Below are 15510 nucleotides of genomic sequence, written 5' to 3' on the forward strand. Positions count from 1 at the left end.
CCATGTGCTGAGGGTGGCCAAAGAAACAAAAAAACAGTGTGGTGTTGACATAAGGACAGATCTATAGATCAATGGACTAGAATAGAGAGCTCAGAAATAAACCTTCATGAAAATAGTCAAATGATTTTGACAAGGGTGCCATGAATATTCAACAGGAAAAGGGCAGTCTTTTCAACAAATGGTGCTGGTAAAACTCAGCATTCACATGCAGAAGAATAAAGATAGGCCTTTACTCAATACCACATACAAAAATTAACTCAAAAATAGATCAAAGGCCTAAATATAAGACTTAAAATGGTCCAGCTGTGGCACAGCAGGTTAAGGATTCAGCATTGTCTCTGCCATTGTGCAGGTCCAATCCCCAGTCCCAGCACAGCACGTTAAGGATCCAGTGTTGTCTCGGCAGAGGTCACAGCTGGGATTGGATCCCTGGCCTGGGAGCATCCATATGCTGTGGGTGCAGCTGGAAAACACAAAAAACAAAAACAATGTGAAACTCTTAGAAGAAAACAGGGCAAAATCTTCACAACATTGGATTTGGTGATGATTTCTTGGATATGATACCAAAGGCAAAAATGACAAAAACATAATTTAACAAAGCAGACTTCATAAAAATTAGAAATTTTTGTGCATCAAAGGACACTATCAAGAGAGTAAAAAGGTAATTTGTGAAATGGGAAAAAATTCACATCTCATTAATATGAGATTAATATCCAGAATATATAGTGAGCTTGTAAAACTTCAAAAACCTGATTCAAAAATGGAAAAAGTCCTTGAATAGATATTTCTCCAAAGAAGATATACCAATATTCAATAAGCACATGAAAGATGTTCAACATTACCAATCATTAGAGGAATGCAGATCAAAACCAAAATGAGATGCCACTTTATCCCCATGAGGATGGCTAGTATAAAAAACACACACAGAAAATAACAAGTATTGGCACGAAGGTAGAGAAATTGGAATCCTTCTGCACTGTTGGTAGGAATGTAAAATGGTATAATGCTGTGTAAAACAGTATGATGATTTCTCAAGAATAAAAAATATAATTACTTGGGAGTTCCCATCGTGGTGCAGTGGAAACAAATCCGACTAGGAACCATGAGGTTGCGGGTTCGATCCCTGGCCTTGCTCAGTGGGTTAAGGATCCGTCGTTGCTGTGAACTGTGGTGTAGGTTGCAGATGCGGCTCGGATCCTGTGTTGCTGTGGCTCTGGCGTAGGCCGGTGGCCACAGCCCCAGTTGGCCCCCTAGCCTGGGAACCTCCATATGCCGTGGGAGTGGCCCTAGAAAAGGCAAAAGACAATATATATATAATATATATATAATTACTGTATGACACAGTAATTCCACTTCTGTGTGTATCTCCGAAAGAATTGAAATCAGGGTCTCAAAGAAATACATGTACATCCATGTTCTTAGCAATATTATTCACACCAGCTAAACCATGGAATTAATCCAAGTATCCACTGACAATGAATGGATAAGCAAAATGTTGTATATACATACAATATTATTCAGCCTTAAAAAGAAGAAAATTCTGATATATGCTACATCATAGATGAAACTTGAGGACATTATGCTAAGTGAAATAAGGCAGTTACAAAAAGACAAATACTGCATGGTTACACATATATGATGTGCCTAGAATAGTCATAAAGTAGAATGGTAGTTTCCAGGGACTAGGGGAAAGGAGAAATGAGGAGTTATTTTTTAATGAGTACAGAGTTTTAGTTTTGCAAGATTAAAAAGAGTTCTGAGGAGAGATGGTGGTGATGGTTGTGCGACAATATGAATGTACTTAATAACGCTGAACTGTGTATGTACTTAAAAAGTGATTAAAATAGTAAATTTCATGTTAATTATATTTTGCCACAATAAAAACTATTGAAAATTCAATTACAGATGAAATAAGGACTTAAGTTTTAAGAGTAATTTTATACTTTTAGAAGAATAAACAAAAAATATTTTTATGATCTGTATTATACACAGATTTAAAAAAAGATATAAATAAACACTAATTATAAAATTTTAAATTAATCAAAAGACACTATAAAATGTTGAGACATGCACACCAACAGGGAGAAGTTATTTACAACATATAAGCTACAGGATATTAGTATCCAGTATATATAAAAGATGTCTTTGAACCAAATTTTTAAATAGAAAAATTATGTGATCTGAACATTTATAGAATAGAATTGACCAATAAAAATCCAAAAATATATTCACACTCATAACTTTGATGTAATTATAAAAAACAATTTTTCAAGTGAAAACCACAGATATCACTTCACCCCCATTAGACTGGCAAAAACGGAGATGTCAACGCCAAATGTTCCTGAGATTGTGGAGCCAAAGGAATAGTCCACACATGCTGGAGAGACACAAGCTGATACAATCATTTTTGAAAACAAGTGGATCTTAACCAGTAAAGTTAAACATAAGTAAGTATATCCTAAAACTTGGAATTCCACTCCTGCAAATGTGCACCTGGACAAGAGTCATAGTAATAATGTTTTTCAAGCAAAAAAGAAAAAATTCTACCAAAAATGGAATAAATGCATTGTGATACTTTTCATCCCATGGAGTATTAGCAGTACAAATAAAGGCACTAGAACTACATATATTAACATTGATGAATCATAAAACTTAATGATGAATGAAACCAGAGAGTCAGAAAAAAATCCATTTTTATGGAGGGCAAATAATAAACAAAACATTGGTGATAATAAACTGCACAGTAGTAAACACTACATAACATTTACTATTTTAATCACTTTTAAATATACAGCTCAGTGGTACTAAGCCCATTCATATTATTGTGTAATCATTACTACATTGCTTAATATTCATAGTATACATTTATAACTGATAAACGTTAAGGAAAGACAAAGGAGTACTTAACACCAATTCTGGAGAGCAGTAATTACTGTAGGGAGGAGGAAGTGATGAGGGTGGGAACACACGGAGGACTTTTCTCTTTTAAGCTGTAAGATAGGTCGTGAGTTTTTATTGCATGCCTATTTTTGAAACTCTGTGTGTGTGTTTGTGTGTGTGTGTGTACATTATTACAAATAATACATTTTCTGATTAAAAATGTTAGATTGCTAAGGAAGCATATATTTAGGAACAGAGTATATGTCTTTTATTTTAATACTTATTTAAAACATTTAAAAATGTTTAAATTTGTTTGGGTACATTAAAAAATGTGTCCAAAATTGGTATAAATCAAATAACAATATTCTGTCCAGAACATGCAATATAAAGAGAAAGGAGGAGTTGATAAAATGGGGAAAAATTAAGATATCATCATTTTAATTCCACTAATAGCTTTGCCATTTTAATTGCACTAAAAGCGGTGCCAGATCTATGTAGGCTGGGTTTGTCTGCTTTTTTTTCCCCCCTCTCAACTGATGACTTCAGCACCCTTGGTTGAACTATTAAGAATCGTATTTAAAAAAAAAAAAAAAAAAACACCAAGAAGGAACCCACAGAAAAGAAACAATACGATTAGAAGGCAAGAGGGTCTGATTTATGAGGAAAGATTAAAGGATTTAAGCTGCACAGTTTGGCTAAGTGATGACTAAAAGAGAGCATGATAACAGTCTACAAATATTTGAAAAGCATATACCAAGGAGGGAGGATTTGTTATTTATCTTGGTACAAAGTTGTTAAACTGACCATGAATGGCTGATGTTAAGGAGAAGGAAACTCAGCCTATCAAGGCAACTTCCTGGTTAAAATACATGAAATCAAGGGACTTATTCCCTAGGAAATGATGGCAACTTCATTACTAGAACTACTTAAAATAAAATTTGACCCACACTATAAGACTCACAGGGGGAAAAAAAGTCCTTCTTTGGCCAGGACAGTGTATTAAAACTAGGTTTCGTTTTTTTTACCCCTGGGAATTAAAGGATTGTGAGACTTTCTCTAAGACATTTTTGAAATTTGAACCACAACATTTATGATTAAAAATTTAAAACAATCCAAATTATACCATTGTCTGATAATTACTCTTACTTTCCTCTATATATATTTCTTTTTTGCTTTCATTGCTATTGACTTTGTTCACTTTTCTACTATGAACTGTTCAGAATTTTTTTTAAAAGGTATAGATAAAAAGTCATAAATACCCAGGTACTTACCAACCTAATTAAGACATTAACATTTGAAATATTAAAGCAGCCTTTGTAGTCCTCTCTAATCTCATACCCTTCCCTCTCCATAAGGAATAATTAATGTTCTGGATTTGGTTTATGTTAATACTGTTCAAACCCTTAAAATTTTACCTCAGATGTAAATATTTTTAAAACACATATACTATTGCTTTAAAACTGGTACCATCCAGTTCATATCTTTCTACAGTCCATGAACCCTTTTCACACAACTAGGTACTTGAGATGAACCTAATTTGATTTTTATAGCTATAGATCATTTCCAAAGCAGTATAGTATTCCCCTGTATAAATACATACAAATTTATTTTCCCACATCATAGATTTTTTTCAATATTCTGAAATTATAAACAATATTGAAATGAACATCCTCATGCATGACTCCTTGTTCACATGTGAAGTTTTCTCTAGGAATGCGGTGATAATGTGTGAACTTTCAACTTTATTAGTTACTGGTCACCTACCATTTATAAGAGTTTCTTTGCTCCACATTCTTAACAATACCATATTTTTATACTTTTTAATGACTGTTACTCCAATAACAGTAAAATAATTACTCATTAAGATCTTAATTTGCATTTTCCTGATTAAAAATTAGATGTGTTTATTGCAGGGATGGCATTCAAAATATTTATTCACTATATGTTACAGATCCTGGGTCAATCAGAATGAACACCAACACTATTTATTAGTCACTCATTTTCATCTTGTATGAATTTCCTGTTCATATGCTTTGCTATGTTTCTACTGGATTGTCTTATTATTGAGTTGAACAATATTCTAAAACAGTGCTGTCTGATAGAACTTTCTTTCTTGAAAAAATGTTTATTAAAGTATAGTTGATTTACAATCTTCCTTCAATTTTCTGCTGTACAGCAAAGTAACCGAGTTGCACATATATATACATTCTTTTTTTTTTCATACTAACCTCCTTCATGTTCTAACCCAAGAGATTGGACATAGTTCCCTACACTGCACAGTAGGACCCCATTGTTTATCGATTCCAATTGAAATAGTTTGCATCTACCAACCCCAAACTCCCCATCCATCCCACTCCCTTCCCCCCTCCCCCTGCAAACAAAAGATTTCAATTGCTGGCTAGTGAATATTGTATTTGGACAATGCAGATAATCTAACATTTTCACCATCAAGAACTTTCTGTGATTTATTGGACTTTTCTTCCTTATGCATATTGTCTATTCATGTCTCTTTTAAACTATTTATTGAGGTCTTGATATTTTCCTTATAAAATGATAGAATTTCTTCATATAGTAGAGATATTATCTCACTGTCATATTTGCATGTGACAGTGAGATAATATCTTCCCACTGTCTTTTGACTTCAGATTTTGTACATGATGCTTTGATTTAAAGTAGTTTTCAATTTCTGTTTTCATTTTTTTCTTTGATATTTCTTTAAGTATAAATGATTTACAATGTTTCTAAAATTTCTGTTGTACAGCAAAGTGACCCAATCACACACAGTTCCCTGTGCTGAACAGTAGGAGCCCATTGCCCATCATTTCCCAATATTACAGTTTGTATCCACCAACCCCACATTCCCATCCATTCCACTCCCTCTGCTCTCCCTCCTGGCAACCACAAGTCTGTTCCCCATGTCCATGATCTATTTCTGCTATGTAGATAGGATCATTTGTGCCATAGTTTAGATTCCACATATAAGTGATTTCATATGGTATTTGTTTTTCTCTTTCTGACATATTTCACTTAGTATGAGAATCTCTAGTTCCATCCATGTTGCCATAACATTATTTTGTTCTTTTTATGGCTGAGTAGTATTCTATTGTATATATGTACCACAAATTCTTAATCCATTCATATGTTGATGGGCATTTACATTGTGAATAGAGCTGTGATGAATATAGAGATGCATGTGTCTTTTTGAATGAAAGTTTTGTCTGGGTATATGCCCAGAAGTGGGATTGTTGGATCATTGTGGTAGTTCTATATTTAGTTTTCTGAGGTGCTTCCACACTGTTTTCCATAGTGGCTGTACCGATTTACATTCCTGCCAACAGTGAAGGAGGGTTCCCTTTCCTCCACACCCTCTCCAGCATGTTGTTTGTTGACTTGTTAATGACAGCCATTCTGACTGGTGTGAGGTGGTACCTCATTGCAGTTTTGATGTGCACTGCAGATGGCATGATACAATACTTAGAAAACCCTCATGATACTACCAGAAAACTGTTGGAACTCATCAAGGAATTCCTTTGATATTTCTTAAATTGTTTTCATTCTTAGAAAGTCATATTCCCCATCAGAAATGAGATATGTATATGTTTCCTTCTAATTATTATTTTTGTATTTAATAATTTATATGAACTTCATAAAGGTATGAGGTACAGAAATTTTTTTCCAAAATAGTCCATTTTTCTAATATCATACCCTGAAGAATTTTATTTATTTATTTATTTATTTATTTTACCACTGTACAGCAAGGGGGTCAGGTTATCCTTACATGTATACATTACAATTATATTTATTTATTTAGTATTCCATCTACCTGCAGAAAGGACTTAACAACAGTTCTTTGAAAAATATTTTTTACCTTCGTTGGTTATAATGTCTCCTTGATTACACACTAAATTAGTATGTACACTAGGGTCTTTTTTCAGGTATCTAATCTCTGCTGTAGATTTGTTCTACCTACATTTCGGTCAGAATATTTTGATATCTTACACACAAGTCCCCTTTGACTATTCTTATTTACACTTCTCTTTCTATATTCTTCTAGATAAAGTTAATCATTTCCCTAAATAACTGCCTACTTAAATATTTAATGGAATATTAAATATCTAAATTAATTTAGGAAGAATTGACACATTTATAGTATATAGCATTCCTATCCAGAAATGTGGTATATCCTTTCATTTAAAATGTTCTTCTATATCTGTATTTTTTTTCAAACAGATAGTGTGCTTCTGTTATTATGATTGCTCCCAAATATTCTGCATTTATACTGGTTCCTGCCATTTAAATTATATAATGTCCTACCATTCTTGTCTTTCACAGAGACTATTCCCACCTCTCTCAATAGGGGATCTGTGAGAAAACTAAGTCCTAGAGAAGAGGACTGAGTGATCATTTACTCAGTTCTTCCAAGAATGGCACCTAACTAGTACCATTCTAGATGCATAAAAGAACTCATTCCTTATATACCGTGGGTGCCTTGTGACATTAGGGTTCCATTCTCTCTGGGAATCCTGACAGAAGAGCTGGGAATTTTTTCTTTTAAGTTCTTCAAACTTTTACTACCCTCTACCAAGATTTCACTCACAGAAAATGACCTGACTGACTGCTGACTAATCCCTCAGAGAGAACTCCAAAATCACAAAGTATCTCAATTTCCCTTCACAAAATCCAGTTGCATCTGAACTAACCCAGTCCTCTCTCCAGTTTTAATGAAATGTGTTCCTTCTCTCTAGGGCCACTTCCTCTACTCTGAAGCTCTTTCTTGACCCCCCTTCAGTGACCTCGTACTCTCAACTTTCCCCTCTCTTTCATATCCTCAGTCTCTACTCCCTACTGAGTCTGTTTTACCAACATTAGAACCATAGACTAATCATCCTTCAAAACTAATGTCAAGTCCTCCTCCGTCACCCACAACTTGACTAAATTTTCGACATGCAATGCCACTTCCCACTCATTTCACAAACCAATCAAACCCCAGCTCTCCACCGAAAATGTTCTCCCCGCAGTCATTAAGTATTTCCACTTAACTAATTTCATAGATCTTTTCCAGTCCTTATCTCACTGACCTTTTAGCACTATTTGATAGCAGCAGCCATTCCATTCTGTTAGAAGCACTCTTTTCTCTTGGCTCCTGTGCCACTATATTCTCCTTTCTCTTATTTCTCTGGATTCTCCTCTGTCATCTTGCTGATCCTGCTCTTCTTTCCCACTTTTCACAACTCTCTTCTCCTAACCTCTTCCCTTCTCATTTATTTTTTTCCTTAGACATTTTTATCCATTACTATGATTTCAACCACCACCAAACTAAATATCTAAATCCTCTTGTCCAGTCACATCTTTCCAGCTGCTCACTTCAAGTCTACACTGGAGATTTTGTTTTTGTTTTTGCTTTTTAGGGCTGTACCCGCAGCATATGGAAATTCCCAGGCTAGGGGTCCAGTTGGATCACAGCTGCTGACCTAAGCCACAGCCACAGCAATGCAGGATCCAAGCTGCATCTGTGACCTACACCACAGCTCATGGCAATGCCAGATCCTTAACCCACTGATCAAGGCCAGGGATCCAACCCACGTCCTCATGGATCCTAGTCAGGTTCGTTAACTGCTGAACCACAAAGGGAACTCCCTACATTGGGGGTTTTTACAGGCACATCAAATAGGGTGAATTCCAAATCGAACCCCTTATCTTTCTGTTCTCTCTATCTGCTTCTCTTTCAGTGTTTCCTAATTAAAATCAGTCACTTCTCTCCATCCCTAGGGCTATTATCCTCTTTCAGATATTTTCTAATCCAGGCTATCAATATATCTACAACACAATGCTTCTCTTGTTTGCCTTCCCAATGTCAGAGACATTTTTTATTTTTACAATGAGGGCAAAGTGGTACTATTGGATTCTGGTGGATAAAAACCAGGGAAACGGTGATGGTGCTAAACATCCTACAACGATAGTACATCCCCCACAACATGGAATTATCTGGCTTAAAACGTCGTCAACGATGCTGAGGCCAAGAAATCATCACCTATGCTGTTCCATCTGTCTAGACTACTGTTTCTCTCTTCCCTCACTCCTCTTCCAAACTCCTACTTATTCTCAGTTCTTTCTTTAAATGTCCTGTGGGAAATGTCCTTAACCATTTAAACCAGTTTAGCCTTCATGACACCCTTTATAATTAATTATGATTAACTTATTCAAGATATGTTTTCCTGCTATAAAAGGGTCAAATATATCCATTCACTGTTTCGCCCCCTGGTACTTGTAACATCATACACCTAATATCTCAACCATGGGTTAAAGAAAACAGAATTTTATTCTGAATTTTTAAGAGAACAAATAAATCTCTCAGCCTCAATAGCCTCAGCTGTACACTAGCAATACCACCTATTTTCCCTACCTCACCATCCTTAATGTTCAAATGACCTGAGGTATGTAAAGATTTGCACCGAGTCTTACATCCTAAGCAAAATGTGATGGCTGGTTACTCTAAGTGCAAAATAATTCTTTAAAATTTCCACTTTAATAAACAAATATTTCATCATAATTTTTAAAAGTATTTAGAGTATTTTTGAGCCTTTAGAAAGCTCTTAAGCATGTTCATGTATATAGTCATCACAACTGTAATAGTCTATTATTGCTTCGGATCGCTTCAGAAAAATAGGCTGTATAGCCTAACCAAAATATTTTATTTTTACCTCATTAACAAAATTATACTTGAATTTTTATTGTGCTTTTCTAAGGATGAAGCAGTAGACCTGAGAAAGATTTTTTTTTTTTATTAGATAAAGCAAAACTTACCATCTGTATGCTGTATCAGCTAATGGACCGCTGGTACCACCAGCCTATTCAAAGTGGTGGAAAGAACACCTGAGAGAAATTACTTAAATTCCCTATTGACATAAACTTGAGTCAACTGAAGTGTATTTCTAAGTCAATATTTTTGCACTTTCACAACTGTTTATCTAATAAAAGCTATTATTTCATTGATAAAAAGAGCAATCTAGAGGATTTTATTATGTAATTAGCCATTAACTGTATTAAAAGCACTGGTGGAAAGAATTGGTCATTTCAGAGGGTTGGGGGCTTTATATTATTTCTTAATATGCTTGCATCATTTCACCAAACTAATGGAGTTATAATTTACCTCAGGTCCATATTTACCACACAACACATTGCTGTGTGCCCTCAGTTCTGTGGCACCTCTTTTTAATGACTAGTTAACTTGAAGATAATGAAAGTCTTATCATGTGCCTAATTAGCCATGCAGTCCCTAATGGTAGTTTAACTCATTTAGATAAAGTCAGTTTGCTGATCTGTTCTTTGGTTGGGAGTGCGGAGGGGGAGGGGAGGCTAGGGAGAAAGTGGTGCATGTTGTGTATGTGGTGTACCCTTTCTCCTTAGCTCCCACCTCTGTCATCCCCCACTCCAACCCCCAGTGCAGAAGAGATCGGCAAACTAACACACACACACACACACACACACACACAGACATACGGCAAAACAATCACAGCATAACATTTGGGCATCTTGATAACTACTAAAGTTTTTCTAAATAGGTATATTCCAAATACCAATTCTTTCCATATCCCCAGCTTTAGGCTCTTTTTAAAAATTTTTTTATTTTATTGGCGTATGGTTGGTTTACAATGTTGTATCAGGCTTTTTGTTCATATTTACATACAAATTTCTTGGATCAATAGTGGTCTTTTTTAATAACCTTTTAAGTATCGCATATTGGGTAAGGATAACTGAAAAATGACCCCTCCCAGGTTAATTGGAGGTTGTTTAGTAGGTCCATGTAAATAATCATTCGTTGCCCTGAATCTAACTTAGCTCTGTCTGAAGTCCTCAGTCACTCCAGGGATGCCTAACAAATAACATTTATTTCTATATTTTCCCAATAAGGATGATAAATTCCTATTGTTTGGCTTATAATACATATTACAACAGTTATACAATAGAAATGAAAATAATTCTTACCTCATTCTTCAGCTTGCTTCCAGAAAACCTTAAAAAGCAGAACATTTTCCATTAGTTAAAAATACATGTACAGTTATAGCTATCAAGGAAATGCAGAGGACCTATAAAAGTAGTAACTTTATACCACTTTTAGTGAAATAAGTCTGAGGAAATGTGTTTGACTTTCAAAGGGACTCAAACATCTTTCCCAACTTACTAAAAAAGTAAGTCTATTAAGGGAAAGTAAAATAAAGGGTATTTAACGAAGTCAGGTAGGGGTTGAGACAATAAAAAAAAAAAAAACCACTTGATATTAAATATGTATGTGTGTTCCAGCCTGGATTTCACTTCACAGTGAGAGTAGCTCGCAAGCTGCTATTACGTTCTTTGCTAATATCTGAGTTCATCTTAGTATCACTAACTTTAGTGACTAAAATTACTTCTTTTCCACAAGATACTTATTTTTTTTTTACTTAAAATTTTTTTTTTTTATTTTTTGTTTTTTAGGGCTGTACCATGGCATATGGAGGTTCCCAGGGTAGGGATTGCATCAGAGCTATAGCTGCTGGCCTAGGCCAGATCCGAGCCACATCTGTGACCTGCACCACAGCTCACAGCAATGCCAGATCCTTAACCCACTGAGCAAGGCCAGGGATCGATTTCGCAACCTCATGGTTCCTAGTTGGATTTCTGGATTTCCACTGCACCACGGGGGAACTCCCACAAGATACTTTACTTTTAAACATAATCCATTATTTTGGGAGCTAGAGCAGTTCTAAGTAAATCATATCATAGGTAATCTCAGATGCAGATTAAATTTTTTAGAGCTCTGGTATTTTAAAAAATGTTAATCGCTTATTATCACTGGTTTCATTGGATGCCACCTTACTTGACAATAACCTCATCCTGATAGTTGATGGCAGATTAGAGCATTGTGTTCTTTCTCTTTATTTGTGGTTTGTTTGTTTGTTTGTTTTTCACAGAGACTCAGTGGCTTTATCTTCCTAAGGTAAGCTGGTCTATCAAAGTATATGTGATTAGAGATGATTAAGCTTTTCATCTTTGTAAGGCACTATCCAAGCACACAGATCTTTAAAGCAGGTTATCTCTAAAAAAAAGAAAAAATATATATATAAAACATAATGTATATATATTCAGTAAAATATATATTCAGTAAAATATTTTACTGAATCTACCTTGAAGAAAGACTCCAATTTATAAATAAATACTAATCGATAAGCAATTCTGCTTCCCTGATTTCTGTTTTACAACTCTCTGGGACACCTAGTTCACCATCAATCTCTCATTAATGATCACAAATTACATAAACTACCCAATCATTGAAAATGTCCATACCAAGTTGACATTAAGGTTTGACACTTAAAACATTCCAGTAAGCAAAATTGGCAAGTCATTTTATTCAATAGATATTACACATATTTAAAGACATACAGAAAACTTGTCTTACAGATAGTGGTACTCTACCTTGTCAGGCCTTTTCCAGAATAAACAGAATGGTAATATGCACTGCTCTCTTTGATGCCAATCCCATAATAATGATACCTAGAACAAGAACAGGAACCAGCTCTGTGTGTTAATCTAATTTTTTGGAAGGGGAAAAAGAGACTAAAGTACTTGCTGAGGTAAACAGCAAGTAAGAATGGCAACCCCTTGATCTGCATCTTCCTTTCTTGATTTTCTTCAAGTAGCATCTTGATGTGTTTCATCCTTCTTTAATGGTAACTAACCCTACTTATGGTGGTATTTCTGGCTCCATGTGTGAAATAGATGGAGAATTGTTCACTGTCAATCCCCCTCAAACTTCTTAAAAAATTAGTTTTGAAAAACAACAACAATAAAAAAATCACAATTGCAGGCACTTAACTGTAGGCACATAAATTTGTAAATGTAGACACTGGGTCTAAGTACATCAAGTGTATCTATTTGCAAATTGGTTGGTTCAATTTGAATTTAGTCAACTGAATAAGAAAGCTGTGGGTTTCCTTCCATCATACATCTCTTGAATGAAGAAAAGAGTACAACATCATGAGTATGTGTGAGGAAGATGCTGATGTCATGCATGGGAGTCTGTATGAAGCACGTGACCCCTTACAAGTTATTTTCCTCATGAAGAATGAGAAGCTCAATTCATGGTCATTTTAATTTCAAACTTTTGTGTAGCAACGGGGGAAAATACCTATGTGATGAATCAATGGAAATATGAAACATGGAAAATAATAGTGTTTTTTGTTATAAATGTATCTATGGATCCTGAGCCACAGGCAAATACAGCATCTCATGGAGTTTCAAGTCCAACCTCATTCTCCTAAACTGCAGACTCCTGACATGCTACATACCCAAGTACAAATGCTACAAACTGATACAAACGGTAGTCAAAGAGTGGTTATTTCAAGAGGGTAGCCAAACCCTGGTATTTCTGCTTTCACTCTCCCTTCTTCCCTCTGCCCACCACACAGAACCATTACCTATTTGGTTACCTACAGTTTCAATCTACATTCATTAAAGATCAGGACAGTAATGAAATAAAAGAATGAGGAGGTTTTCAGTAGACTTCAGTGTAATCATATTTAAAACTTCATTTCTTAGCCTCAACATGTGAGTTTAAAGTGGACAGAGCAATGAAGAATCTAACTTTGAAGGCCCTTCTGCTGACTTCAGTAATAAAAAAGGGACTTGCAGAGCAATCTACCCCTAAATCTTCTCAAGGGTCAGGATGAGAATACAATGGAGGCCATATACCATGTATCTAATTACTTAAAATATATAAATCAAGCTAATGAAGTTCCCTGGTGGCCTAGTGATTAAGGATTTGGTGTCATCACTGCTGTGGCTCAGGTTCAATTCCTGGCCTGGGAACTTCTGCATGGCCAAAAAAAAGAAAGAAAAAAAATCCAGTTAACGAATTATGAAATAATTGTGAAATAAAATGTCCCTGTCCTCCTATCTTGATAATGTACCTCTATAATGTCTGGTAGGTAGATGTGAACTTTGAATACTAGACTCTTGGAGTTCCACATGGAAGCATGATGGTGGGGGAAGAGCCACCCCAACCCCCTTCTCTTTCAGCGTCTGCTCCTTTGTTCACCACAAGAGCCTCTTATGAGCACTTTAGTCCCCATGTCCAAGACCCACTTCACATACACCCCAAAGAGTTGCCCCCAGGCTTCCATCAGGTCTGTCTCCTGAGGATGTTTGAGGGAAGAGGCCCACATAGCCCAGGCCTGAGGCTGTTTGGACAGGGAATTGTTGGGCCCCAGGGACCTGAAATGTGGGCTAGAAAGAGGACTCAGCCTCTGGGTGACACATTCACTCAGACTGTGGACTCCTATCTCCTGCAGAGGAGACCAGCTCGGGGAGGGCAGGAACAGAGCCCTCCAAAGTGTGAGGCCCAGAAATGGCTTCTTTCCTATTAAGTTGTAAGGGCAGTACCACGGCAAAGAGAAGTTGCCTCTGATGACCCTGGGCCTCCATGTGAGATGGAGAAGAAAGAGTTTTTCATTATGAAAAGAAATTACATATAATAAATGTTTTCAGAAAGAGCTAAAACAGTAATGGAGAGTGATCAAGGTTAATGAAGATATTTGGTGAGTGTGGCAGGCTGAGAACAAGATTTCAAGTCCTTGGTTTTGGTAGAAGGACAAAGCTGCTTCTGTTCAGGTAAGAAGATAATCCTCTGGTAGATTTTTACAGTTAAGAAAATAATCCCTGGATAAATGAAGGAAAAGAACCTCTCAGGTATATAGGAACAAAGGGAGAGAAGAAGGAGATATGACACTTAAGTAAACTCCAAAATATTGAACTGATTTATCTCTAATTAGAAACTAAAAGAAGAAAACTGAAGTCAAAAAGACCTTACCAAAAGCAGCTGTATTAATAGAAAATAAGGGAAATACCTCAAAACCATAACAAATGAGCAGATTTAGGTGATATTTAGCCAAGCATATTAGAATTAGTGAATGTAAGTCAAATAACTAGAAATATGTTTCTGAGATTTTAGAACTAAGATACCTCTTTTGGTATCTTCATATTAGAAAAAATAAAGAAAGCTCATCTATTACAATGGAAATACATTGTAGTTTCATGTTCTTTTGCAAAGCATACTGTTTGTTCTATAGACACTATAGTTTAAATAATTTTATTTTAGCCATTTGCAGAAGCAATACATGTTAAACGTTGCTTTAAAAATTGAAAATTTTCTTTCATTATAACTTTGATCTTCTTGTTTCTCATCTACCATCCCTTTTTCAATATGTAAGTAGTATTAGACCATGTTAAAGTAGTTTGCCATGCGTTTTGAGAAGAAACATACATTGCCTTCACAGGTGGTAGACAAGTCATTAAACAAGGCAAAGGGATAACCATGAGTTCCACACATATTAGAGGGCAAACTATGTCCTGATCACTGTGTGAGTTCTCAAAACAATGATAAAAAACAGACAGGGATAATCAGGCTAGGAATGGAGGCTTCCAAATTCCACCCTAGTCTATAGCTTCCTAGAGCCAGACTGGCTTCCAGTCAAGGAACAGTGCCCACATTGACCAGCCCTGAGGCAAGTTTTCCATTTTTATAAATCACCTGGAGATCATTTTTTGTAAAAATTGCAACATCCTTTAGGACCCAGTAAATACTAACATGGATTTGTA

At 35.6% G+C, this 15510-nt stretch overlaps 2 protein-coding genes across 6 annotated transcripts in view; one reads left to right on the forward strand and one right to left on the reverse strand.

Annotated features, from left to right (window-relative positions):
* Nucleotides 1–15510, forward strand: part of PHF3 (PHD finger protein 3) — a 1103753-nt gene that overhangs the window by 603963 nt on the left and 484280 nt on the right. The window lies entirely within an intron of this gene.
* The window catches only part of RFX6 (regulatory factor X6), a 58060-nt gene that overhangs the window by 29912 nt on the left and 12638 nt on the right, over nt 1–15510 (reverse strand). For all 5 annotated transcript variants that reach the window (XR_014804897.1, XR_014804896.1, XR_014804895.1 and 2 more), the window contains exons 5-6: nt 12331–12408; nt 10867–10894 (exon numbers count right to left, since the gene is read on the reverse strand). Coding sequence is in view for 2 of the 5 variants with exons in the window: in XM_021089145.2 (XP_020944804.1) it covers nt 10867–10894; nt 12331–12408 (106 nt within the window). In the remaining 3 variants the exon portion in view is untranslated. The remainder of the gene's footprint in view (nt 1–10866; nt 10895–12330; nt 12409–15510) is intronic.

Source organism: Sus scrofa, chromosome 1 (assembly GCF_054392235.1).
Source record: "Sus scrofa isolate SSC_HxYL_T2T_F1_AM1 chromosome 1, Sscrofa_HxYL_maternal_Yorkshire_Landrace_v2.0, whole genome shotgun sequence".
NCBI classification, from domain to species: Eukaryota; Metazoa; Chordata; class Mammalia; order Artiodactyla; family Suidae; genus Sus; species Sus scrofa.